Consider the following 22600-nt stretch of genomic DNA (forward strand, 5'->3'; position numbering starts at 1 on the left):
TTCATGGAGACGGGTTATTTCATTTGTATTTTTGTCGTCTTAGTGCATGAGATCTCCAGTGACCATAATTATAGACACAGCAACTCTGAAACGCTGGGAGATGGCTCTGCTTTTGCAAATGACTCCTCCTTGCTGTGGCTTTTTGGGAAGAATCCTTTTCCCTTTGCAATTCCTAGGCTTTCAAACATTATGAGCTACTAAAAGGAGGGCTGTGGGGGCTCAGGAATATCTGGGCAGCACCCTGCAGAGAAAAGACACAAGGCTTAGGGATATGTATTAATTTTATTTGCAAGGAAATAAGATTGTTTCCATTTAAACATTAACAATTAAAACAAACCTTATGTTTGCTTCCACCTTATGAAGAGTCAGTATTAAATTTTGAGCTCGCTGGAGTAGGAACAAACTGCAGCAGTGGTTTGTATAATGCCTCTACAATAGGGACTGGTGGGAGGAAATCTTAGCCCCACTGATATCAAGGGGAGTTTTGCCACTAACTTCAATGGAGCCAGGAGTCCTCCCCTAATTGGGGTCTTTCAACCCTGCCAATAAAAATAAATAAATAATGGCCCACACTTAATATACCGGGCCATTATATTCTCACCTTAGAAATTAATGGCTGGAGGTACCATAGATGCAGAAATAACAGTTACTGCCACAATGCTGCCATATCCCCCATGCTGATTTACCAGCAAAACACTAGCTCAAGATTCAACCAAAATGCAATAAGTCTGTGAGTGTGCAGACGTGAGTGGGGTTGCTGGACATTTTGATAGGAGAAGATGGATGATCTGTTGATGGGAGCTAGTGTGGAGGATGCAACTCAAGGAGTCCTGGAACATGCATTTTGGTTTTGGTTGCATGCTCCTGCGTCAGATGCTGTGAAGGGGAAACGAAGCTTTCTGTGAAATAAGGCCATTTTCAAAAGAAGCCATTGATTTGGGGTGCCCAGCTTGAAAGTTTTGGGCTTGATAAGATTTTCAGATAAGCTGGTCATCCATAGCTCTGATTTCAGTTCATGGAAGCTGCAGGTGCTCTAAACTTCTGAAAGTCAAGCCCCAGATGACTTGAATTTGGGCACCCAGAGATTGAATCATCCCAAACCAATAGCCACTTTTGGAAATGTGGCTGCACGGGAGGCATAAGAGGAATGTGGAGAGCCAAACAGCTGCCTTCTATATGGATCAAATCACATGGCCCCCCTGGTTCATCATGCTACCCTCCGGTCCCCACACAGAAGCACAAAAGTTCTGGTGCTGCTGGTCTAGAGGAATTTGTAGCCACTATGTAGTCAGTTAGGGCCAGTAGGTGCAGGGGAAAAGCAGCAAAGGGATTGGTGGCAAGGACTCAGTTGGAAACTAAAACAAATGATACCTTTGTGACATTACTCCATGCTGAAACTTCACAGTACAGCACGGACTAATGTCACAAAGATATCAGCCCGTCCTCCTTCCATTTTTCTGGTTTTGCCTCTTCACAGCATCTGACACAGGAGCATGCAACCAAAACATATCCTCATCATCCCCTTGGCTACAAGGATTTATCCATCACCACAATGACTCTGAGGTGCTGCCAAGTCTCTTAATAACTGGGCTTTTCAATCAACAGTGAAAGCACCTTCTCTCCATTTCATGCCCTAAAACTGCTCGAGCCAGCAGAGGACAGGCTGGTCCATGGTGACACCAGGCAGCTTCTTATGAGCTGAGGCAGAGGAAAGCAAGGAGAGAGAGGAAATGACTCAATAACAAAGAGGGGGGCTGTCTCCACTCTGCATTGTCTCACATGACAGGCAGCATGGCTTAGGAGTCTGAGCATGATGGAACTGGGAGCTAGGAATACATGAATGCACACCCTGATTCACTCTGGGCCTGATCCAAAACCCAGTGAAGTCAATGCAGGCAGTTGGCTGTAGATCAGATCTGTGGGACCTTGGACCAGTCATTTTGCTTCCCTAGCTGTATAAAACATAAGGATTTTAACTCCTCCCTGGTGATCGAAGCCTGCAGCCAACGATATGAAGTGCTCTGCTAGCGCTAAAGGATGACTCTTGTCTCACCATGTGGATGCAGTGGTGGTTTGAAACACCAGGGCTCCAAAGGCTAGGAGTAACTCTCATTGAAGTCACGCCAGGATCCAGATAGATAGAGGGTCTTGCAATGATGTCCACTTGGGGCACCAGCTGGCAAACAATTCAGGTGACAGCTCCTGATGTTGCTACAGGGAGAGAGAGAATATGGAGGATGGACCAAGAGGATGAGAGTAGTGGGGGCAATTTGGGTGCCGTGTAGGATCAGAAACCTTATATTTAAATCTCCTCAGCGCCTCCTCTGGAGGCTTAACTCACTGCTGTCAAATTTTCAAATGGACGTTCCTGCTATGTTATGCTATCACCTTTAATTTTCCTGGCAGGGGCAAGGATAAATATATATATAAAATAAATAAAATAAAATATAAAAATAAATATATTACTCACGTTCTCTCTGGTACTACCAATTACTTGAACATCCTTAATTACTGCGCAAAAATAATGCGGTATTCTAGAGTACTAGCCACAAACACCTCACTATCACTATTACAGGCTGCAGCGCTTGGGCCAGTTACTGTAGTGTTTTTGAATAAGGGATGTACTGAAAGGTGAAACACACGCGTTTCATTTCTCCCCAGCAATAAAGGGCCTGATATAGCTCCCAGCCTCCCACTGAAGTCAGTTAAGGTCTTTCATAGACTTTCAAGGGCTCGGAAAAATGGGTGTCCCCATTTTTTGGAATCCTGCAGATGTTTACATGTGCCAACAGATGGCACAGCTAGCCAGATATAATCTGAACAGTTATGACAGAGGATTATGTATTTGCCAGTTAAGCAAGAGGAAGAGGAGGGCTGTAAACCAGGTAGAGACGGGCGAAAAAGTTCTCTTTGCAACACCTGCTCTCTACAGTGATTGTAACAGTGCAGCTCATGGTGTAAGCCTGCAGTGCAGTTTCTGCCTTGTATTATGTGGCCCTGGGGAAGGGATTCTTTGGACAACAGCCAGTTATGGCTCATCACTCCAGCCTAGGAATACATCCTCAAGGACTACAGTTTTGTTTTTTACATCTTGATTCCAGATGTTCCTCATTTTCTGGGAAATAGCTTTTCTCCTCCTGATTTTAGCAATCACCACCTTTTGCTATTTTAGCTGGGCTTTGACTTTACAGGATAAGCTGGTCAGTGTGCAGATGGAGGACTTCCAAGGAAAACCCAGAATGCTGCAGAAATGCAGCTGATGACTCCGTCAGTGGCTTTTTTCTCTTTGAGTCAGTGCTAAGCACAGTGCACAGTGCAATGGGTTGCTGAACTTAGGGAGGTGTTGTCTGTCTAATGAGCTGTAAAACTGATTGATCACCTGTGGTCCTAATCACGAGCGGCCATTAAAGACTGTGGCAATTTCATAGACGAAGGGTTATTATTCTTGGTGTCTTGGCCAGATTCCAGTCTGAGTAATTCCAGTCTGCCTGTCTCACTCCTCCAGCAGGATCAGTTCTGAGAAGAAGCATAATGTAATTAGATCACGGGGCTTGGAGTCAGGTGTTCTAGGTTCTATTGCTGGCTATACTGCAGAGTAACAGTTGGGTACCTGTGGCCAGGTTATGAACCTATCCATGTCTCAGCATCTCGATCTGCAAAATAACAATGATATTTACCCACAGGCAGCTATGAGACTTAATTAACATTTGTAAAGTGCTGGGAGATCCTTGAATTCAAGATGTACTAAACAGAGTAGTACATATTATTACATAAGATATTATTCCACAAATCCACACACACAAAATATATACTTCGTCATGCTTGCAAAGGGAGTGTAGCACTTTTGGGATGAACAGAGCTATATACATTTAAGTTATTCTTTCCCGGATGCCAAAAATCAACTGACTCATGGTGTTTTCACAGAAAACAACTTGATCTTCCTAAGTGATTTCTGAGGCCAAGAAACGTTTGCTCAAGCACCAGTATCATTAACTGATGTCAGTATCTGCGGTAGCTGGGTGCAGCACTTTTCGTGCAATTCCCTATGCAGGGCCAGCTTGGAGAGCACAAAACATTGCTGTTTTGCACGCTCCACAAGAATTACTATTGCTTTTTTTTATTCTTAATTCCTTGTGAGTGAGGGCAAAAGTTACAGAACTTTTCAAGAACAAATTTAAACTCCTAAGGATTTTTCTCACAGGATTGTAACAATTTTAAGGCAAATGTAAGGTTTACAATTCTCAACAGAACCATTTTAAATTATCACAAACACTGGCTGGCTCTCACTCCTGGTACCAGAAAATCTGTATCAACTGGAGAATGGCTGCATCCTGGGATTCAATATATTCAAGACCATCGAGTAATATAAAGGGTCAGGTTTAAATCAATAAAAACACTAGAAAATTCGTGTACATTGAGAGAATCTCTCTCCCAGCTCCTTCAGTTACCCAGCTTTTTCCTGTCCACACTAGTTAGCTGAACTTTCTCTCTCTTTTTTGGGGGGAGGGAGGGGAAGTGAAAGGAAGGAACAAACAAATTGCCACAATTTTTCTGAGCAAGGACATTGGTTAGACCGTAAACCACACTATAGTGACCGGCAATAGAGTGCAATACTGTTTCCTTCCCTTCATTTTATGGACTTTCACCTGTAAAGTGATTTCATGTTTTTCTTCTCATTGTGTTTGAATTTAATGCTGGTGTGAGGCACTGACTTGACAACCCTGGAGACTAACATACTCTATTTAGCAACAGAACAAGTGCAGTACAGAGAACAAAGGAATAAACTTCTCCCATACACCACCAGGGAAGTTTGGGATGGGTTTGTAATTCTGACTGTGAAATATATTTCAACATGCTGTCAATTAGCTGATATGGAAATCTCACTGGGTCCTGGAAGATGGGCTTTCATCAAGTGACCGTCATGAAAGACCCGCTTGATTTAAAGGATGGATGGAGTTAGCCACTGCTTCCCAGCTTAGGTTTCGTGAGAGTAGGCTGTAGGTAGAGATTTTTTGTTTTAAGGTAGTAACTGGAGCGCAAATGTCAAGAACATTGATGCAATATGTGTTCCTGCAAGTCTGTAGTGGTGATGGGCTAGTCTTAAGAACATAAAAATGACCATACTGGTTCAGACGAATGGTCCATCTAGCCCAGCATCCTGTCTTCTGAGAGCGGCCAGTGCTAGATGCTTCAGAGGGAATAAACAGAACAGGGCAATTTCAAGTGATCCATCCCCTGTCGTCCAGTCCCAGCTTCTGGCACTTGGAGGTTTAAGGACACCTAGAGCATGAGGTTGCATCCCTGACCACCTTGGCTAATAACCATTGATAGACCTATCCTCCATGAACATGTCTAATTCCTTTTTAACCCAGGTTATACATTTGGCCTTCACAACATCCCCTGGCAACGAGTTCCATCGGTTGACTGTGCGGTGTGTGAAGTTTCCTTATGTTTGTCCTTGTCAAAGATTTAGCAAACCGTTCTGGAGAACAGCAGCCAAGGGTTTAATAGTAAGAGATTTTGATTAGGAGATTCCTTTGAGATGGGTGAGTCTGGGGGAAAGATCCCTGCTGGACAGTACTGGGAAGAGGGACAATAAACAGTGGTGGTCCAGACAAACACCTGAGGAATGGCTTATTTTATAGCAGAGAAAGCTGGTTTACAAGGGTAAGGGGAGACCAGGAAAGCCATAACTGAAGGCATAAGGGCAGATAATGTGTTGGCCCAGACAATTCTGCTGGGATGGAAAAGGAGACAGCTTCCTCCAGAAACAGCTAGGTGTGCTCCAGTAAAGGCATGTGGGAGAGAGAGCAGTGGGGCAGGAGACCTAGCGAGCAGCCTCAAAGAGAGCTTGCAATCACTCTAAAGAACTGGCTATCTCACTATTTTTAGAGTGTTAGTGCGAGCCCCATTAGCCCGTGTCTATCAACCTGAGGCTCGCTCTAAAGTGTTCTGTAGCTGTTCCCTCAAAAGAAAACTTATCATGATTGATGTGTGATAATCCCTTTCTAAGGCAGAGTGATTGTAGATCCTAACCTATGGCTGGTTGAATAAAGCCAGAGTTAGGTGACTATTCTCTGCTATTCTAGAGTCTTTAGTTTAAATATATTATTGCTCAGAAATGAGGATATTTAAGAATTGTACAGGATCAGCTTTTCCCAGCAGCAGGCCCCAGCAGGGAAAACATTCCCTTGTCTAATGGGATCTGCTCTTGTATAACAGACAATAAAGATGTGTTTTTTGCTGTCTCAGTATTTGCCTGGATGGTCCCTGTAACCTTTGAGACTCTCAATTGATGGAATCTGTGTAGGCTGGAATCAAAGCTAACACATAATGTCTCTCAGGACTGAAATATTCTGCTGCAGTCTACAGAAAAGAAAGTCTTGGCACAGTTTTCTCTGAACGTGGACCTCTGTAATCCTGCACAGAGCTGCCTTCTAATAAATGACACCATGGCCAATGTCTAGTGTGTTCTATTTCAGGTTTGACAGCTAGTGAGACTTGGTGGATAGGGCATGGGAATGGGAGTCAGAACTAGGGTCTAGTCCCAGCTCTACCACTGACCTGCTGAGACCTTGGGTAAGTCACCTCATTTCTCTGTCCTCTATTGCCCCATCTGTGAAGAGGAGATAACAATACCCGTTTTTGTAAAGTGCATTAAGATCGATGTGTTATATGGACCAGCTTTTCAAAAGAGCTCTTCTCCCACTTAGGCACCTAAATCAGATACTCTGATTTTCAAAAGGGCTCTATACCTACTAGCTCCCTCTGAGAATAGTAAGAGCTGCTGGGTGCTGACTACTTTTGGATAGCTGGCCCCAAAAGTACTAGTGGAATTGGTATTCCCTGTCCCACTGCCTGAAGTCCCGGAGAGTACAGCAATTCAGAGACTATAGTGGATTCTAATTCAGTGTAATGTCTAAAGCTAAGGATGATGTTTCTTATTCAGAAATGGAGTGGCTCCAACGGTGAGCCACTTGTGTGAGCAGCTTTTAAAAGTGGTCTCTTTAAAAGGGATCTCCCTATTCTTCAATCAGCAGGCAGAGGAAGCAAGCATAGATTTTATTCCTGTAGTTTAGGTTTTAAATGCACCAACCTCCCTGCTGATGATCAGCTAACTCGTTTCACCTGCTATTTTTCGTATGATAGATGGAAGCATTCATAGACCTCAAGGCTGTCGCATTTTGTAGTGATCTCATCCTATGATTATATTGCTACCGGAAATACTTGGCCTTGAATCATAAGGTGCCTACTGAGTCTTCCTTGAGAAATGAAAAAAAGGCATCCTGTCATTTTAATTTATATTTCCTTCCTGGAAACTGTAACCACGCCACAAGTAATCAACTCATCAACCAGTTGACTAAGGGATTCCCAATGTACTGAAGCATTCTTGTCTTGCTAAGAATTTTTGTCTGACAGGCTGCAGAAAGAACTCTGACTTTAATGCATCACCATGGCAAGGTCATGGGTCACCCCAATAGAGTGTATCATAAGGCAGTTAAAATCTAAAAACAGTTTGACTTAAGCAGAGGCTGGTGGCTGTGGCAGGCATAAATGAAAACTTGGTTTGCAACTGAAAGCGTTTGGGTTCTGCTACAATTCTAACACATTTGATGAATTGATATGACTTTGTCCAGGTTTCACAATGAAGATTTGTCTAGTCTGGGCTTTAAAGGTGTGATATTGGATGGAATTTCTTAGCTCTACCTAATAAGCATCTTCTAAAACTCTCTAATCCAGGCACAGCAGTTGTATGTTAGCACATGCAGCAGAACATGTGAGATATAGCTACTGTTGCTTAGGCCAGGTCTACACTACAGACTTATATCAGTATAACTAAGTCATTCAGGGATGTGAAAAATCCACACCCCTTAGCAATGTAGTTATACTGACCTAGCCCCACATGTAGACAGCGCTATGTTGACGGGAGAGCTTCTCCTGTCGAAATAGGTACCGCTATTCTCGGGGAGGTGGATTAATTATGCTGATGGGGAAGCTCTCCTGTTGGCAAAGGAATGTCTTTACTAAAGTGCTACAGTGGCACAGCTGAACCGCTGTAGTGCTGTACATGGAGACAAGCCCTAAGTGTAGACAAAGCCTAAATGCACCAGGGAAAGACTGAATCATGCAACTTGCTTATACTTAAAATAAACTGCTCCTATACTTTTAAGTCCCCTACCCCTTGTTTTTCCCCATCTCTTTGATAAGTTAAACTATTTTTATGCAGTCTATGTTAATATGAATAAAAATACATATCTATATGGGGGGTCAATGCTATGGCTATGAAAAGGCAAATTTTGTGATAAATTCCTGTTTTAAATTTTGCAAACAAACAAAAAAATCCCTTAAAACTAACCATTCTTGATTCTGCCCCACCCCAAAAGAGAATGTGTTTTGAAAACTTAGGCTACACTGATTCAGCTGTTTTGAGTTATAAAAGTGGGGGAAATACTCTTATTTTTGCTTTGTATTATAAATCAAATACCAAGTCAGAACAATATTCAGGGTAAGTGGCTGTTCTCTCTAAAGCAAATAACCTGTTGGTACGGGGCAGATTAGATGATCTGGGGGATCCTTGTGGCCGTAAATTTAAATAATGTCTGCTGGGTGGTATCCATACAGTTGTGGAGATATGATCCCTGTTGTCAGCCAAATTGGGGCTGGGATTGTTGCTTAATGTCTCTGAAGGATTTGAGACCTCTTTTTCCCCAGAAAGGACCCTCTATCGCTTGTTTTATGCACTCAATCAGCCACCCTTAGGCAAAAGGTCTGGCAAGGACAAAATAATGGCTAGATGTGAAGACTGCTGATCAGCTTTGTCATATTTCCTTGTCATAATAGCATCTGCATTTTAACAGCATCATGTAGGTTGTGCAATTGCCACCTGCTCTGTGAGATGTGGTGTGTATGTGCACGGGGTGAAGGGAGATGAGCAGGTGACCTCTGACCAGGAGAATGGAATGGGAAGGAGTGAGTTGTTTCAGCTATTGTTTAGCTGCAGGTGATTTCCTTATAGACTGGGAAACAAACTGAAGCTAGACTCAGAAGCTATGTATACACTGGTATTTATTTCCTATTCTCATGCTACCAAAGTGCTAGTGTGATAGACAGCATCTTGGCTGACAAGGGATTGAACCTTGGAGGTAACTCGAGGGCTGAAAGCATAAGTCTGAACAGGTATAGCTACATAAAGAGCCAGGCTCTGTAAATAGAGGCTGTAACAGACACATATCCTGTGTTGATCAGCTATGGAGGCAGACAAGCAACCACACAGTGGTTAAACCGCCAGTGTCTGGTCTATACTAGCCTAGCAAAAACAGAGCCGCAATGGCAGTAGTGCCATAGTTGGAAACGTAAGGGCGATGCTAACCCAGACAAGCTCTGAGTGGTCCCCTGTGTGTATAATTAAACCCATGTTGGGGCAGCCAGTTACAGTATTTGCTGAGCCCAGCCAGCGTGGCTGAGCATGCTAGCGTAGGGCTGTGGGAGGAAATGACATGGGGGGCTATGGTTGGCGTGGGGATATTTGTATGGGGGTGGGAGTACCCAGGTGCTGGCATGTGGCGGGGTGGGTGTCAGGGGTTGGTATGATGCCAGGGGATGGTTTGGGGTCAGTCTGATGCTGGGAGGGGTGACGCTATGTGGCATGGGGGAAAAGGAGAGCCGGTTGGCCTGGTGCTGGTGGGGGGATCATGAGAGCGGCAGTAGCCAGGTTAGCAGGTAGCATGTGGGGGACACCATGGTGTTTGGGGGGGTCTGGCTGGGTTTGGTGGGGGGTATGGAGGTGTGTGGAAGACACGGTGGGGGGGCTGATGGGGACATGCTGGGGTGTGTGTGGGGAGCATTGTGGTGTGTGGGGGGGCTAGTGAGGGGGGTACTGTGGGGCAGCCTGGCCAGGCTCCTGGGATAAATGGTCCCCAAAAGCTCTGCCCGGAGCTGGTGAGGGGAGCACGGTGTGTGGGGGTGGGGGCTGGGCAGCTGAGGGGGTATCACGGGCTGGGGTATGGCGGTGCGCAGGGCTCTGGCCGGATCTGGGGAAGGGGCTTTGGCAGGTGGGTGGGGAGGGATCTGTGGCCGGGACCGTGGGGCGAGCTGCGGGCGGGCAGCCCGCGTGATTTCGTTAGTCTCAACCGCCCGCGCACGCGAGGCGCGGCCCTGAGGCGGTTTCTCGGGCGCGCTTTGTTCCTCAGGCCGCACGTGAGGGCAGCGGGCGCCGCGAGGGGCAGGCCTCCGCGCCACTGAGCGCCGCCGCGTTCCCTCTGTTGCGCACGCGCAGGGCAGCCGTGCGCTCCGCCACACTCAAGATGGCGACGGGGGGGGGGGGGGGGGGGGAGGGGTAGGCGCGTCCGCGCTGGGCCCGGACTCCGCCCCCCTCCCTGTGACGCGCGGTTGAGCCAGCCCCGCTGGTGGCCTCGGTTGGGCGAAGCGGCGCAGCAGTCAGTCAGTTCAGTAGCCGTCTGGACGGGAGCCGGGCTGGGCCGCGCCGCGCCGAGCCGAGCCGCCGTCATGCCCTCGGAGAAGAGCTTCAAGCAGCGCCGCACCTTCGGTGAGAGCCGGGGACGGGAGGACCGGTCCCAGTGACCCCCCCCCCCCGCCCAGCCCGGGGGGGAGGCGCCGCCGCGGCGTGTGAGGCAGGGGCCTGTCAGGTGCGGGGGGAGGGGCGACCCCCCCTTCCCCGCTCTGACTGGGGTGACAGGGGAGGGACCCCCGCCCGCCCGCGCTCTCCGGAGGTGGGGGGGGTCCCCCCCTTCTTCCCGGGCGCGCCGGCAGCCCGCGCCCAGCCTGCGGCGGAGGCCAGCATCGCCGCCGGGCCCGCTGCCCGTGGCCGAGGAGCGGCGGGGACCTGCCTGCTGCGGTGCCATGGGGGGCGGATCAGGCGCCGCGCTTGTTGCTCCGGTTCAGGCGCCGTCGCTTCTCCGGGCGCTGCCTCAGGCCGTCTTCCAGCGCTGTTGACTCACGCCGTGTTGACGTCCGTCTTGAGCCAGCCCTCGTCCAGGTGCGAGCTGGCCCTGCCAGGGCAGGAGGCACCACACGGCCCGTCAGTGCCCCCCATCGGACAGGGAACGAGCGAGGGAGCGTCAGCTCAGCCCCCTGTTCGGAGGAGCTGCCGCCCGAGGCTGCCTGAAGATGCAGGGCTGAGCTTGGCTGCTTCACATACATTTAAAAAAAAAAAAAAAAAAGGTTCCCACCGCAGCAGGCCTTGGTTTAACGTCCCTGCCTGTCTCTCTAATGTTTTTTAAAGCACAGCTCTCTGTTGTTGTTGTTAAACTTCCGTCTAAAGTGGCTTCCCTGGCTGCTGGAGTGGAACAAGAATCGTCACTTGTCGTGCTGCCCCACGGCAGAAAATGAAAGTAGAGGTGGTGTTGTGGTTTGATTTCATTGTCTGTGGTGTGCAGAGTGGGTACTTGTTCCGCGTTAGCAGGCAGGAAAACCTGTCTGTGAGTGGGAGCGCCTGGTAGCCGCAGGACCAAAGTTTCAGCTGTAGAGACCCAAGGGAACAGCCCCGGACAGCTATTGGTTAGAGGCAGGTTGCTCTGGAATTTGGTAGCATGGTGGTGTTGATGCTTGCAAAAGGATTTGGCAGTGCATTTCATTAGGTACTTGGGCTGGTGATATTGCACGTGCGCATGATCCAGTGTTGACTGCAAAACTCCCAGGAGCCAGAAAACCTCTCTCTTCATTCAGTGCCTGAAATTAAGCCTACAGGGCCCCTTGTTATCAGGGTTTAGCATATAACTTCCTGTGTGCTATCGCTATGAGAATTAAATTCCACTTTCAGTTTTGACTTTCGCATATGGAAATAATTCTCCACTTAGTTTGTAAACTGACAAATATTCCTTGCATCCCTCTTTAGTTCTTCAAAGGAGTCGGAGCATAAAATAGCCTGTTTACTGTTGGCTGGGGAAACCAGATTAGTCCCTTTCAGCAAGCACAGGTATAAAGCACAGTTTGCTAGAATGGTGCCAAAACTGGCAGCCACTTCCTGGCTAAGATGGAGCCAAAAAGATTGAAGGGCTGCATTCTTTAATCTGGTCATATAGATCAGTGGAGGAGTGCTGGAATGCCATCTCCTTTTATTGTTCATGGGGCTTCCATTTACTTCGCAAGTGGAATAGGCTGTGCTGCCAATTCTTGCTAAGTCGTCTATGCAAAATAAAATTGATGGAAATAATTGATCCAGACTCCTCTCCCCCACCCTTTCTGGAGACAAACTACACTCCACAGTTCCCTCCCCCCATGTATTCTAGCTAGTGCCTGTACTGATTTTGCTGGCAAATGGTACCCTAGCAAAGTCTATGAATCTAATCTGCTCCCTTCTCCTGGAGCTTCAAATACCAACAACAGCTTCCCCCCAAAAAGTTGTTGTTCCCCCAAATTCCTAAACACTACCTCAGTCCCAGGTATTAAGTTCAGCTAGGATGACAGCCAATCTATTGCCTCTGCAACTAATGCAGTCAGAGTACAGCTTTCATATGCAACTGACTGACCAAGACTTGATTTTGAACAAGCCATGCACAATCAGAGAGATTTGTTTAGCTCCCTTTTTGTGCCACGTCTACTCCACAGTACAGTGCTAGAATCAAACAAAATTCCCATCTCAAAACTCATCTGTTTCAGTAGAAAAGTTACTAAAACTAATTGTATTTGCTTAGTTGAGGATTACTTTTCCTCCCGACCCGCCGCAAGTATAACTCTCCTTTCTGATAAATTTAAGATTGGATATTGCTTAATTGTATACTTCTCTGCTCTCAGAAGTGGTGATGGTGAACCCTAAGATTATGAGTGTTAGAATATCAGGAACTCTTGAATTCACAGTGAATTAGAACTAGTCTCTTGAAGTCATTTGGGTATTTAAGGTCTTGAGCAACAGGAATTTTGTAATAAAGATCTTAAGTCTGGGGAAATGGTTAGTTCCCACAGATCACTGCAGACCTGCTCTTTGGAAGCTTTAGTTTTGTTTGATTCTTGTCTGAAACTAATTTGATTTGAAAAATCATGAGTTGCATGTTCTTATTAATCACAGGGAAAGCTTCCATGTAAGTGGTGGATGCATGAGATCTTAGCAGTGACCAAAGGACAGCTGTGAAAAGCAGTTTATTGAATAACAGGCCAGATAATCTGTCTTTACCTTAGACTAAAAGTAATGGGGTGGGTTGATGGGTGTTGCTGAAGGCTTGTCTTCTCCTATGAAGATCTGTTCTTATTACAGAAATCTGCTAATGATGTGTAGGCCATGCAGTAGCATTCAGTCTTTTTTCTGAAAGAGGTATTTATAGAGGGAGATGACCCATAAAGCATAGAGAACTGGAGATAAAGTCTGAGTTCACTGTAAGTCCAAGTTGAGACCTTGTGTAAGCAGGCATAACGGACTTCAAAGCATTTGCATCTATTTACACCAGGTCTGACTTCAACTTTAGCTCAGTGTTACATCTGCACTACTAATACCTCCCTTTAAAAGGAAGTGAAACGTGTCTTGCAAACTGGCATGGATCAATACTGAACAAACCAGAGTTTACAAGAAGAGCACCATCCGCTTGTGTGACATGTGGTGTGCAATTAATAGAAAATGGGTAACTAATATTAGAGTGTACAGTGTAAGCTGATATTGGCCTGTTTCAGGTAGTTGTAGCTCTCAGCGCAGTGTAGCCTGCAACTCCCTCTTCAGGAACACAAGATTAAACCTAGGATAGCATCATGTTAAGATTCCCTAAACAGGAATCTAGGATAACATGACTTGATGCAGTATAGTCACATGATTAAGTGTCCTCTGCTTCAGTGGGCATCTCCTTCTGCATTGACATACTGTAGGTTCTCAGCCAAAATGAGTTTAGTAGTTATCTTGCTAGTCAAAGAACAGAACTGTCATCCGTGAGTGGAGAGTTTAAAGCAGCAATAAATACAAACAATTGCCTTGGCTTAACCGGTTTTCCTATTGTGATAACTTCTTTACCTCACTTTTTCAATAGGAAAAAAGTCTAAAGTAAAAGCCCAAGGCAATAGCATACCTTGTATTGCTGAGGCTTAAAACAAAACCCATGTAGTGTGTATCTGGGCATTTAGATCAACAATGTTTTTCCTCCTGCAGAGCAAAGAGTAGAAGATGTGCGACTGATTCGAGATCAGCATCCAACAAAAATACCAGTAAGTAAAGTTTTTAATCACTTATCTTTCTCACTGTGGAAAGGAAGAAAGGCCAAAATATATTAGGAATCCTCTGGGTCTAGAAGAATAAAAGATTGTCCTTTCAGAGGGGCCTGGACTTGAGGAAATAATCCTCAGATTGGCAACATGACCAACATGCTAGATGGTGGCAGCTGCTAATCAGGTGAAATAATGGGCTGCTACTACTGTATGTATAGTGTAATGCTACTTGTAACAGAACACCACAGACTGGGTCCAGTGACAGTCCTAGGTGTAACTCTTCAGATGCAAAAACTGAAGAAGTGTCTTTCTAATAGAAGAGTACTCAGTAACTCCGGTCAGGATTGTAACCCTAAAGCCTTAAATTACACTTTGAATTAGATCTAAGGATCCATGCTGCCAACATATGCCAACTCCTACCATCTAAGAAAAAACGCCTTCCGAGGCCTGGTGGGAGTGCTGCTTGTGCAAGCCAGACTTGTGCTCCCAAGAAACACACTTGCGCTCTGTTGATGCAAGAAAGATGACCCATAGTGGACAGCATCTCTTAGTGACTAGTCCTGCCAACTCCCCACCTCACTTTGGCTGATGGGGCCTAACTGCCTCTCTAAACTAGACTTTTGTCTTTAATTTTTGACTTTTACTGCTGTGTATGCAGCCCCACCCGTGGTGAGAGTTCTAGTGACCATTGGTGCATTTGCAACTACCATGTTCACTAGACTTGCTCAGTGGTAACTCTTGACTCCTGTCCAGGCTACAGTTTCCTCTTGTGGTGTGGTGAGGGTGGTGAATACGGAGTTCTGTTGTATGTGCAGCCTTGATCTTGCCTTTGCAATTGCAAAGCAAACCAAAATCCTAGTTTAAAAATCAGAAGGAAGCTATGCAGCAGGGATAAATTATGAAAAAAATTAACAGGTTATCATTCTTTGTCTGACAGTTGCCTTTCCTACCTGTAATGGTATAAAATGATCTTTAGAGGGCCTTTAGTAAAGTGTGGGAGGTGCCTTGGTTCTCTGAAAGCAAAAGCAATAATTTAATCGGGATAACTTAATTTGAGGTCTTTGCTCTCAACCGTTTTCCAGTGCTGAAAACTGATAGAGTCAGTGGAAATTCCTCTACAAAGTATTTGATTACAAACAAAAAAAACCACCTTTCCACTGTGTTCATCAGCATGTTCACTAGAAAGTGGCCCAGAAGCCTGTTATACAAACAGAGCTGGTTCACCAATTAAAGGAAAAATGGAAACGGAAAGAACTTATTTGGCTGAATCTATTCCTGGACTGCACTGATTTCTCTCTAACCAAACTAATTCCATTTTTCTTTTGGATTGAATAAAGGTCTTCTCTGCCACTAGAAAAGAAAAGAAAGACATATTTTATAACAAGACCTATGTTTAAACTTGTGAGCAGAGTAGAAGGGATTGAACGGCAATGTAATTATCTACAACTAGGTTATGGTGACTCTTCCATACCAAGAGTAAATCTGCAACTTACAGAATCAGTTCTTCAGTATGTTCCGTGCTGTTCATGAATGCTTAGTTATAAAATAGATAAGAGGAAAGCCCTGGCGAGCCCCTGCACCTGCTTATAACTGTTACTTCATAATAGAATTGTTTCCTTCCAGGTGATTATTGAACGGTACAAGGGGGAGAAGCAGCTTCCAGTTCTGGATAAAACTAAGTTCCTGGTCCCAGATCACGTCAACATGAGTGAGCTAATCAAAATTATCAGGTATGTTAAGGGTTTAGTACATGCTGGATTAAAATAAAGTCATAGTTCAGTGTTAATCTGCTAGCTAGTGAATGCTTTTGATAACTGTGATAGGACAGTGCCCTCCCACTGTCCTCAGTCACCTTCTTTGGGTCTTTTAGTGACTTACATAGACCCAGGGATTGAGAACAAGATGCTCCTGTTATGGTACTCTGTGAAAGGAATTAATAAAATGAGATTCCACCCTTCCCACCCCCACTGATTTAGCCCCTGAAAGCCAACCCTTCTGGTCCTAGGGTTAACACCAACAAGCATTGTCTCTCAACTTCAGGAGTTACCAGCACATTTCTTGGAGCTGGATCAGCATGTAGATAGAATAAAGTCAAGTACCTCAGATCCAGAGTCTCCAGCTTTCTCCTGTAGCTCTCTGTCAGGTTCTCTTCAGCTAGCCCCTTTTTACTTACTCTTCACTTATCAGCTTGGCAAGGCTCATGGGTTGTGGTGGTCATTTTCATTGTCCTTCTCAAGTCATAGGGAGCTCCTCTTTTTAGAAGTACTTCCCTCCAACTGAGCACTGATAGCCTTTTATCAGGCCTAGGCCCTCATTTGTTAATTAACTGCCTAGGTGGTGTTAATTAACTGCTTACAGGTGTGCTGAGATGGCTTGTTCCAGTTGTTAAGTCAATGGAAAAGGTGGGTAAACAGGGTTTACCTATTTCACAGTTGAGGAATATGGAGTTTAGTTTTAGTTTATGCACTTCTTTTTTTACCACACATCACTGACTTGTTCTCCTTAAAGAAGCCTGCAATGAGTAGACTGGGTCCTGGCTTCCCTTTAAGAGGCCAGCCATCCTGTGACACCCTTTAAACAAAGGCCTGGCTTAAACAGTTTTTTGTACCATATATCTACCAGTAAGGGTAAGATTTTGTCATGGCTGTTTTCAGTGAAAGTCACAGACAGGTCAAGGACAGCAAACAAAAAATCATCAAACCGTGACCTATTCCTGACTTTTACTAAAAATAGCCGTGACAGAATGGAGCTGACGGGGATGAGAGCCCAAGCCCTGCTATAGGAGAGGAGGGAGGGGGTGAGGTCCAGCACCGCTGCCCTGGAGGCTCAGAGCTCCACAGCCTGGGTCACCTGCCCCCACGCAGCAGCTCAGAGCTCTGGGCGCCCCCTGGCCTGGGATCTGTGGGTTCCCCCTGCCACCTGTGGTAGCAGGAAGCTGCTGGGTTCCCACGGAGCTGCAGGGGCCCGGCTCTAAGCTGCCAGATCCCCTCATCACCTGTGGCGACTCAGAACTTTGAAGGACTCTGTGGGAGTTCCAGGGCTGGGAGCTACAGGGCCCCCCGCCACTTGCAGTGGCCCAGAACTCCAGGGTCTCCTCCCGGCCTGGAGCTGCGAGGGCCTCCAGCCACTCGGAGCTGCAGGGGAGCCCCCCGCCGCAGCTGCTCAGAGCTCCAGTCCCTTCACTGCTCACATAGATCTAGTTTTACCATTATGGTTTATTCCCCTTCCCATTTGAGAATAGTTATAGTGCCATAGAGCATCTCTCTACCACTATAACTGCATCCAGACTAGGGGGCCAGAGGACTTTAACAATGTTGGATATAACTAAAGCAATACCACTTACATGTGGACAAGCCCTAAGTGAAAATGTTGAATCCCATAATACAGATTCATGCACTGTGGTACTTTAGTATCCATGCTTCTTACTGAGACCATGGCTGAATATTATGCTGCTTTTGTTTTGGGTTGCTTCAGAGGAAAGTCAAAGATGAAGTTAAAAAAAAGAAAAAAAGCTTATTAGGTGCTTGTTACATTGTATCATAAGGACATTACTATGCAGCAGAGGAGATCCATGTACAGTTCCCTATCTTAACATAAGCAGGGAATATATGATTTGAGGGTAGTAAGTAGTTGTCGGTGTCAGGTATCATTCACCAGTTGAGTCTGGTTTGTTACTTCACTAATGTTTTAAAGGCTAGAATGGTTGTTTCACTGGCTGAACTGTAATATGAGCAGTGTTTCTTTTGGAGTAGTCTTCTGGACAAATAGTAAAATAGAGACCCTCCTCATCTGTCACTAACAATCCCATAAGTGGGGTTTTTACAGGCAGTGACTGATGTTATAGCCTAATCCCAATTCTCACATAAGTACAACTAAAAGTGGGAACTGACTTCAGAATTAGGGTCCCAAAGTATTTTGGAGCTGTTTAAAAGACTTTTTAATTACGATAATGCTTTAGCATTAGGGTTTGTCTACACAGAGACACACAGGAAAATTTAATCCAAATTAATGTAAATCCATTTTACATTCACACCTGAAGAGCATTAAATCTCTGTGTGGATGCTCTTATTCAGAATTAAAGTGGCTTCAATTTGGTTTCTCTTCATTCACTTTCAAACTGAATTAAGATAAACCACTATAGATGTGAATTAAGTAAAACCAATTTAAAGCCTTAATTCTAACTAAGCATCCACACAGGGATTTAAGGCTATTTGACTAATCCATTTTAAATTTACACTAAAAGTTAATTGATTAATTTTCCTGTGTCGTCAAGGCCTTAATTGAAAGGTCTCTCAGCTACTCACTCTTTTTGTCCATCTTCATGCTGGGCTTCAGTGCCAATGAGTGACTTTGTACAATTGGTCTTGGTCTTACCCATGTGCTTTTGCATATGCCAAACTGGAGCCACTCTGCAGGAACGTCCTCTTGTGCTGTCCAATGGCCGTTACACTTAGTTAGCCTTTTGTATCCTGAGTGGTTAGTGTGAGCTCAGGCTGGCTCTTCTACTGTGCTGTAGCTGGGAGGGTAAAGGAATCTTCTCTTGAGAGATCGGCAGCAAACACAGAGTTGGCAGGAAGCAGCTGTCTGCTCCTGCGTGCCCCCTCCCCTGATGACTTAGAACGAATATTCATGTGCTGTTGTCCGCTGTGGAAGACAGTCTGACTCCTGAGCTCCATACTCCTGCAGGAACAGAATGACAACCCAGTCATTCTTTTTCAAGCTCCCCATTTCTCCTCACTTTAGTCCTGCATGTATCTTCTGCAGTGCAGAAGCCTGTGTATTCCAAAGCCCAGAATGAATAAGCATGTTTTTCCTGCTTCAGGCCTCATACTTACAGGTAAAGCTATGACTTTTTTCCCTGGAAAATGTCGATGCATATCATGGCAGAGATGTGGGGAAAACAAGGAAATGTCACAAAGGATGGGGAGGGGCTAGAGGGCGAGGTAATCCCACAGCGGTGGCTCCTGTCCTGCAAGGCTGGTCGTGGCTCCCCACTCCAGGCATTGCAAGCTGGCCCACTTGGTCACACCACCATTCAGCTCTGGCACATCCACCTGTCTAGGTGGAGGTGGAAGGCCAAATTTGATTGATTGGTGTTGGCGAGGCGGAGGCACCAAACTTGAGCGGTGCTGCAACCATGTAGGCCAGGTTGCAACACCTGGAGGCCACAGGATCTGCCGCTACAGGGGTCACAGACTATTCAAATTCACACTTACCAAATCTTAGCTTTAACGATGGTCCCACATCATGGCCACTATCCTTCCAGCAGAAGACTCTTTGGACCCCTCCTCTGTAACCTTTAAAAGACAAACTTGTTTATAAATGTCAGGGTGTTTTCCAGGGAATATGAAAGGAAAAGATCTTCAGGTTAGGCTGAACCAGTATTCTCCAAGTGCTTGTGAAAGTCATAGTTCCATCCTTCAGTCTGTCAGTGTCTAACCTGGTTTTACTATTCTACAACTTTGAAGGCTCTAGGGCCTGACTTTTCTGAACTGTGCATGCAGATAAACAGTTCTAATGACGTGCTTGAAGTTATTTGATCTAAAGTAAATGAGCCGTTTCTATAGTTGTTTGGATTTTTACCAAGTAGAATAAGAACCCCTGTCCCATGCCCTGGGCACTCTCGACAATCTTCTAAAAATAGTTTCCCCTTATCAAATAGATAATCCAGGGATAACAAATACAATAGAAGCTATCTCTACACAATCCTAGGGGGTTTACCCCATCAGCTCTACAAAAGCACCTGTATCTTCACAGGCAAGGGGGAAGGAGAAAGATGGGCCTTAGCGTACACGTTGATGGCGTGATAAGGCAGTGAGTTCCCAAGACCTATGGTGCTCGTTGAGAACACTGCCAGCTACCTTGGGGGTGTCAGGTCAGGTCATTGGGTCACTTTCATACCGTTACAGTGAGAGGTTCCTTAACTAAGCCTAAATACAAAAATTTACATGGGAATTTTTTTCTCTCTTTTGGTATAATTATAGCAGTATAGTTCTAATTCTATATCCCTGTGTAGACACTTATTTGCATGTAAGAGTGCCTCTTTCCACTTCCTTCTGAAGTGACACAGGCTAAACTGAAAAGAGGCACTTCAGTACTTAAGCGTCTACACAGGCAGGTTTGTAGCAGTATAACTATGCTGTTACAACCCCACCGGGGTACCTCGCAAACTTTCCCACAGAGGCCTTGTACAAGAGATTCAGCGTCTCTTTCAGGGCTTGACTACATGGTGTGTTAGCGCGAGCCAGCTGGGGTGTAAGTTCTAGGGTGTGCTGATGGTCCATGTGTATCCTGCTGGTACACACTGATGGGTCTCTGGATGTAGTTGGGCTTACAGGACTACGTTAATGCTCACTAAGGAACTTTTAGTGCACGCCCTGAGGTCCACAAGGCCAGATCGTGTGAACCTGCACTAATGCAGCATGTGGACAAGCCCTAGGCGAGCCTTTGTTAAATGATAGTGGGTAACGCACAGTTCCATTACCATAGCGCTTTCCTCCTCTTCCCTTGTTTAACAGACGACGCCTGCAGCTGAACTCCACTCAGGCTTTCTTCTTACTGGTGAATGGACACAGCATGGTGAGTGTGTCAACACCCATATCGGAGGTGTACGAAAGCGAGAAGGATGAAGATGGATTCCTGTACATGGTATATGCCTCTCAGGAAACTTTTGGAGTGCAATCTTCTGTGTAACCCATTCAAGTGGCTCCTAGCCTAGGATTTTGGTTTTACCTTCTATCCCCTCGCCCCAGGAAAAAGAAAGGGATGTCACCTACTGCTCTCAGTACCTTAGCATAGTCTTGCTTTAGCAGGTATCCTCATCTTACCTTGCCTTGTTTGTGAATATTAAACAGCTGAGTGCCAGTGCAGACAAGCATAGATCCAGCTTTGAAAACCTGCTGTCATTTCACACAGGCACACTTGTTTTAAGTCTCTGGACTTCCTGAATGGAACCATACCTTGCACATTCAGATTGCCAACACAAGAGACATTTGACTGACTTCAGTGACACAGGAACTGGCACCAGTTTCCAGTAGTGAACAAGTCTGTTTCCATGTGACATTTCTTTTAACTTTTACCGTTCCTAGAAATGGCTCCTTTTCATGGAAAGGCTTCCTTTTTCCATCAGGGAGCAAACGTGTAAGGGTCTAAGTGCAAGTTTGTGCATATTAAATCTTTATTCCAACTATGGAATCATTTGCCTCAGTATTTGCAGGAAGTCAGGGCAAATGGTGGTGATGGGGGAATCATTTTGTTGTACTGCTACTGCATAAGATAAGATGCCAGATTCCTGTACATTATTCATACCAACCCCTACAGCTTTACTCGAATTGTAGCAAGTATATATTTTAAGATGATTCCAGGTTAGCCCCTGGCCAGTTAACATTCAGAGAAACTTCAGTCTGACAAATCTTCACTGGTTTCACTGACACAAATGGCTGCTCCCTATAAGTTAGCTTTCAGTGGATGGTCCCTCCTAACCGGAGGGGCTGTTTTTTTCTCCAGAAAATGTGGGGTTTTTTGGGTTCAAGAAAATTACTTCCATAAACATGACTGGGTAATAGATACAGCCACTAAAAATGGGTAATGCTCTATTGTGATCTTGATCTTAAAATCTTTTCATTTTACTCCATGCACTAATCTGTTCTTGATTTCTGTTCTATATATTCAGCAGAGTTTGTATACGAACTCTTCAGTGCTGGCAGTCAAACTGCTTTGTTTATACATATCTCTGCTGAAGACATTGGAGTCAAACGTGCTATCGGAAACATGACTTTAAATTGTCTCCATCACGTGTTTGTTCATGTCATAACTGATGGAGCAGTGCTTTATAAGGGCATTTCACATTCAGGAGTTGATGTTTAAAGTTATGAGGAACCACCAACTATTCTGTGACTGAAGCTTCCTGCCAACTGCATGGAGTTTAAAATTTTGGTATTACTAGTATCATGAATAGGGATGCATTCTATGCAGAGGGTACCAAGTAGGAGCAGTATCCTCACTCTGTTGTAAAGTGGAGGATAGCAGGCTATGATTTACCCTTGTGCATCATGTGTGTGAATTAACTACATGTTAGTGGAAGTTAACTTACTACCAGGGGGAGGGGGAGGAGAGAAGCACTGCTACTGTGTCATGGCTCTGTACAACATCAAGGTGTACAATTTGTACCTACACCTTTCTGCATGCATCTTCTTCACAATGCTTATTTAATTTTTTAATCATTGTTTACTTAATGTAAACTCTAAAAGCAGCTTGTCCTATGTCTAGTTCTGTGTAAAACCATCCTGTTAACTCATGACAGCCATTCTTGTAATTACTGTGTGATCAATACGACTGATTCCTGTACAAAATGTTGCTTTTTAAAAAAATTAATACAGTGCTGATATGGATGGATTACATCCTAACTTAAATCAGTGTGCATGGTAATTTATAGACAGCTTTCTTACTTAAATGCAAC

The 22600-nt window shown here is 45.2% G+C and overlaps 1 protein-coding gene and 1 long non-coding RNA gene across 3 annotated transcripts; one reads left to right on the forward strand and one right to left on the reverse strand.

Annotated features, from left to right (window-relative positions):
- Nucleotides 1-18: 18 nt before the first annotated feature.
- On the reverse strand, nt 19-16510 carry LOC137147825 (uncharacterized). 2 transcript variants are annotated; one of them, XR_010918361.1, is made up of 5 exons: nt 16242-16510; nt 3611-3653; nt 3380-3516; nt 2054-2211; nt 19-241 (listed from the first exon to the last, which is right to left on the reverse strand). It is a non-coding gene; the product is annotated as an uncharacterized lncRNA (long non-coding RNA). The 2 variants fall into 2 exon arrangements; XR_010918362.1 differs by lacking the exon at nt 3611-3653.
- MAP1LC3B (microtubule associated protein 1 light chain 3 beta) lies at nt 10336-22553 on the forward strand. The gene is made up of 4 exons (XM_067540216.1): nt 10336-10546; nt 14087-14142; nt 15766-15872; nt 20661-22553. Exons 1-4 carry the CDS (start codon nt 10507-10509, stop codon nt 20833-20835), a joined length of 378 nt encoding a protein of 125 aa, XP_067396317.1. The 5' UTR covers nt 10336-10506; the 3' UTR covers nt 20836-22553.
- Nucleotides 22554-22600: the final 47 nt, after the last annotated feature.

Source organism: Emydura macquarii, unplaced genomic scaffold (genome assembly GCF_026122565.2).
Source record: "Emydura macquarii macquarii isolate MOO-44397 ecotype Brisbane River unplaced genomic scaffold, CSIRO-AGI_Emac_v2 contig_561, whole genome shotgun sequence".
NCBI classification, from domain to species: domain Eukaryota; kingdom Metazoa; phylum Chordata; order Testudines; family Chelidae; genus Emydura; species Emydura macquarii.